The sequence below is a fragment of the Nyctereutes procyonoides genome, unplaced genomic scaffold (genome assembly GCF_905146905.1).
Source record: "Nyctereutes procyonoides isolate TBG_1078 unplaced genomic scaffold, NYPRO_anot_genome, whole genome shotgun sequence".
In the NCBI taxonomy this organism is placed as follows: Eukaryota; Metazoa; Chordata; class Mammalia; order Carnivora; family Canidae; genus Nyctereutes; species Nyctereutes procyonoides.
This window is the reverse complement of record NW_026575146.1, coordinates 69234595-69240090: the sequence shown is the minus strand read 5'-3', so window position 1 is coordinate 69240090 and position 5496 is coordinate 69234595. Positions and strand designations below refer to the sequence as shown.

The 5496-nt window shown below is 43.9% G+C and overlaps 1 protein-coding gene across 1 annotated transcript in view; it reads right to left on the bottom strand.

Moving 5' to 3' along the window:
* Positions 1-2102: 2102 nt before the first annotated feature.
* Positions 2103-5496, bottom strand: part of GP6 (glycoprotein VI platelet) — a 33652-nt gene continuing 30258 nt past the window's right edge. The window contains exons 8-10 of the mRNA XM_055310209.1: positions 4770-4829; positions 2849-2899; positions 2103-2338 (exon numbers count right to left, since the gene is read on the bottom strand). Coding sequence (XP_055166184.1) covers positions 2103-2338; positions 2849-2899; positions 4770-4829 — 347 coding nt within the window. The remainder of the gene's footprint in view (positions 2339-2848; positions 2900-4769; positions 4830-5496) is intronic.

Sequence of the window (5496 nt, the reverse complement as noted above, 5' to 3'; positions counted from 1 at the left end):
CTTACCCCTATTATGGACAGAATGCCTATATCTTGAGTCTATCAAGAGCAATAAAGGTGTGAATGCATTCATGAAGGAGGTTCTTTATTAATGGATTCTGACCAAACATAGACAGAAAAATACTTTATTTGGGGAGAACCTAACACAGAAGGAAAAACAGGGACGGAAATGTTTGTGATCGCATTGGTCTGTCCACCTTGCCAGTCACTGCCCAGTTCTGGCATTCCTTGATCTGTGTGGGTAGCTGCCTGATGGTCTTCCTCAGTATTTCTCCTACCAATCCTACAACAGTTTGTAGCATTCTTAAGTGCTTCATTGAAGCCCATATATGATCATTTCTTTGCTCTGATCAACTTTTTAGTAATTCCAACCTCAGGGTACTGGGTGGCTCAGTTGGTTAAGCATCTGCCTTCCGGTCAGGTCATATCTCAGAGTCCTGGAACTGAGCCCCACATTGGGCTCCCTGCTCAGCAGGGAGTCTGTTTCTCCCTACCCTCTGCCACTCTCCCTATTCTCTCTCTCTCTCTCTCTGTCTCTCTCTCTCTCTCTCTGTCTCTCTCCCTCTCTCCCTCTCCCCCTCTCCCCCCCTCAAATACAATCTTTTAAAAAGGTACTTTAAAAAAAATAGTCCCAACCTTATAAAAAGCATAGCTCCATGGCATGCACAGCTCTCCCCCCGCCCCTAACCACTTACTTCCTTATGGTATACAGAATCCCAAAAGTCTGCACAACAACTGTAAGAATCACTTTGTTAGGCACTAATTTTTACATTTTTCTCCCTGTCATCCTACTTCCCCTTCTTCACTGGGATCCATTGGTTCATCATTCTCACCAAATACACCACATTCCCAGACCTCCCCTTCAAACCTCCCTTTAACAGGCTCACGTGCCATCATCTCCCTGATGTCCCTGTGTACAGTATGGGCTCCCAGGTTTTCCTACAATTTCCTATTTCTCGAGACCTCTTGTTCAGCTGAATATAGGTCTTTCCTAGAGATATTCTCATTCTTATGGTCTGAGGGGTGGTGGGTGCCTTCAGTGGGAGTGGGTCAGGTTGTTAAAAGAAAAAATAAAGGCACATAATTTTTTGAAGGCTAGGAAGGAATTTCAAGGTCTTCTAAGAGTTTAAGTCTCTGCTATTGACACTTGGGGCCAGATAATTTTTTTGTTATCTTAAGCATATCAAAAGAATATACTCTTGAGAGAGTGCCCTGTGCATTCATAAAATGTTACCCTCTACCTACTAAATCCCAGCACCTCCCTCCCCCAAAAATATCTCCAGGTGCTGGCAAATATCCCTTGAATGCAAATATCCCAATGTTGCCCCTTTTAAGGGAAAAGAAATCGAGTAGCCTCCCTGCATCAATTTAGGAATGGATACTCTGCCCATTTTACCTGTGACTTAGAGATTCTGTGAGGGTGGTTATTAACTATAGAGCAAGACAGGAGGAGGATGTGGCCATAAATTGATGAAACCAGAGCCCATGTCTAAGGAAATGGCATTTGGGATCAAAGGGTAAGAGAAAGGTATCCTCAGGGTGGGGAGATATGATAGAGCAAGGCCTCAGAACTCACACATGTCACCAAATGTTTCTGGTTAGGAGAGAGGCTGGGCTGATAGGCTCAGGAAATGAATACTAGTCTGAATTAACCAGCTAAGCTATGGGTTAGGTTCGTGGATACACAGAAAAAAAAACAAAAAATACTGGAGCCTACAGGGAACCATGGGAGTGTTTTGTGCAGAGGATAGAACAGGGTCATCCATGAGGCTTGGGGATACAGAGGTCAATCCATAACATGTATTAGGAAAGGCTGAAGAGGTCAGTATGATGGTCCAGTTAGGTTGCCATAATATCTGTGATGTGCAAGCTATGAGTGAAAGGATGCTGGCATCCATTAGATACTCCCTATCCCAAATGAACAGAGTCCTTGGACAGAAAACCAAATAGACACCAACAACTCCTTTATGGGGCATCACGGAGAAGACCCGTGACCCTCCTTCTCTACAGTCATAACCCCTATCTTCCTGCTCTTATATTCCACACACTCCAAGCATGGTCTTTACACTCCCTACCTCATAGATACAACCAAGCCTTGAAGTTCTAATGGTGGGACCCATGGTTATGACCATCTGGTCGACCCCCATCCTGATGACTGTGTGGTTTCTGGGTCTGTGGGAGGGGTGGAAGTGGCCTGTGGACAGCTCTGACCCGGAGCAACAGGGGTTTCTTTCTGCTGTGCCAATCTTCTGCCAGAATTCCCACCAGGAGTATTAGAATCACAGCTCCAAGGCATATCCGGACCAGATTGCCCTTGGTGTAGTGTTGGTGAGCAAGACCTGGAAGAATGAAGAGAGACAGGAGCAGGTGACAAAAGCCTATCTCCAGGACCCACTTCAAGGTGCATCTTGAGCTTCCATTAGCCATATCTCTCATTTGAGGTCCTATTATTCTCTGCTATCTAGAATGCCAGTCTCCTTCCTAGAGGGTTCCTCCCCTCCTCACCAAGGATCTGGGCTAGATAAGCCAAATTCTCTAAATATCACTTCCACACACCCTCATGGGCCTCTGATGCAACCCCTCCACACACACACAGACACTACCTGGTTATTTGGCTAATTGCATTAAAAAAAACTGTCATAAGGGGCAGATAAAGAGATGGAATTTCTCTTTCCCTGATCCTTTGGAAATTCTCAACCTTCCCACCTGATCTTATTGCCCAATTCTGAGTTCCAAGTGCTTATATTTACCCTCCCCTTAATATTTTATATACCAGGACCCAAAATCAGAGCTATAGCCTCTGCACAGGGGTGAGAATGAAGAGGGTCCAGAGAGGACCACTTACTCACCAGTTGGAGAGTCTGACCCCTTTGGAGAGACAGTGATAGTCCTAGAAGGCACTGGGAATCAAAAAGGAAAGTATAAAGGAGTAAGACCATCTCCCATACCCCGTTCCTGCCCCATCCCGAACACGTGCCCTTGTGAGGCAGAATCCCATGACTATAAGAGGAGCATAAACTACAGAGTTGGGCATCTAGATTTCAACCCCAGATCTATCCCTAATTAGATGTGGGGCCTCTACCAAATGACTTAACATCTATGAGCCAGTTTTCCCATCTGTAAATGAAAATAATTATAATACATCACAGGTTAATGTGAAATTTAAATCAATAGCAATAATAACAGCACAAGGCACAGTTCTTGACATATGATAAGCATCCCACACGTGGCAGCTTGCGTCTCATTCCAAAAGTACCTCCAGAGACTTACCAGGTGTTCAGCCATATGCATCAGACAGGTGCATATTTTAATATACTGTGAAAATTGCCATAACAGGCAGTCCATAGGACAGAGGAAGCTATACAACCCAGTGTCATAAAAGGCTTTCCTGAGAGACTGAGGCCATGAGGAAATGGAAGGAAAAACAGAGCAAGTGGCTTGGATGCAGAATCAGGAAAAGATGCCAAGGATCCAGAGAGCTTTATCTGACTCTGTGTGGCTAAGATTTGCATGAGGAATGAAGACAAGAGGATCAACTGTGTCTTGGATGAGCAGTGGCTGATCTAAGGGCATTGGGCCTAAAAGCATTGAATATCAAGCTAAGAAACCCTGGCTACTCTGACCCAGCAATTGCACTGCTGGGGATTTACCCCAAAGATACAGATGCAATGAAATGCCAGGACACCTGCACCCCAATGTTTATAGCAGCAATGTCCACAATATGTGGAAGGAGCCTCGGTGTCCATCCAAAGATGAATGGATAAAGAAGATGTGGTCTATGTATACAATGGAATATTACTCAGCCATTAGAAACGACAAATACCCACCATTTGCTTCGACGTGGATGGAACTGGAGGGTATTATGCTCAGTGAAATAAGTCAATCAGAGAAGGACAAACATTATATGGTCTCATTCATTTGGGGAATATAAAAAATAGTGAAAGAGAATAAAGGGGAAAGGAGAAAAATGAGTAGGAAATATCAGAAAGGGAGACAGAACATGAGACTCCTAACTCTGAGAAACGAACTAGGGGTGGTGGAAGGGGAGGTGGGCAGGGGGTGGGGGTGACTGGGTGGCAGGCACTGAGGGGGGCACTTGATGGGATGAGTACTGGGTGTTATTCTATATGTTGGCAAGTTGAACACCAATAAAAAATAAATTTATAAAAAAAAAGAAACCCTGGCTATATCCTAAGGTTGACTGGCAACCCAGAAGTATTTTGAACAGAGGATGGCAAAGAATCTCATCAGAGTTTTAGAATTTGCTGGCATCAGGAATCTAGCAGAAAGCTAGAGTCAGGTGGACCCAGTGGAGATATCAGAACTATCCTCAGGGGATCTGTCAAGGTTTTCTGTCTTGAGGAAAATTGATACTTTTCTAAGAAAAGGAAGGGGAAAGAGAGCTACAGCATGAGGGAAGTATGTTGCACAGAACTGCAGGAGTAAGAGGAGGCAGTGAGCAATAGGGGACAAAGCTTACACACATGGATCAGAGCAAAGTCAGAATAGCAGCGTGTAGGAATGAGCAATGGTCTTTCCCATCAGCCCCCTGGCTCCACCATCTTTGAAATGGCACATTATCCAGAAACCTTATCTGTCTGCACACTCAGAGCTCACCTCCATCCCATCCTTGATCCTCAAACCAAGGACTTTATTTGGAAGAGTCAAGTTATCTCCTGAAGCCGACTTAAAGCCTACGGCCTTAGATGATGAGAAAGAAATCTATCTACATACTCCTTTCTACTGGGTTCCGAGTGCCTGATTACTCACCAATTGTGGAGCTCTTGTTGAGGTGCAAGTTGCTCCGTTTTCTGGAGGCTTCTGGGAATTCTAAGCAAGAGTGTAATGAAAACATGGATAACATTAGATCTTCCCAGTGAGTCCCTACTCTGCATATCCTTTCTGAGCTGTCTGGGAAGCCCAGAACCCCTTTCTCTGGCACACACTGCATGAACACTGAGGAGAGACAAAAGCAGAGGGCTATAAGACATGTTCTCTTCTATCTCTCAGTGGGTGCATAAGAAATGGATCCATTCATCCACTGATGGACATTACATTATTTCCTTTTTGGGGCTACTATGAATAATGTTGCCATGAACATTTATACACATTTTTATGAACATGCATTTTTTAATTTCTTAATTTGGGGGGAGCATATAGCTACAAGTGGAATAGCTGAGTCCTGTGATAATTTTATGATATGGTCATAGGATATTCTTTTGAGGAAATGCTGAACTGTTTTCCACAGCAGCAACACGATGTTTCATTCCCATCAACAATGTGTGAGGGTTCCAATTTCCCCACATCCTCAACAATACCTGTTGTTGTGCTTTATTATTATTATTACTATTATTATTATTATTGCCATTCTGGTGGGTGTGATGAATTTCATGGTTTGTGACATATCTAAATTTAAAAAATAAGTAGAGGTGCCTTGGTGGTTCAGTTGGTTAAGCATCTACCTTCAGCTCAGATGACGATCCCATGGTAATGGATT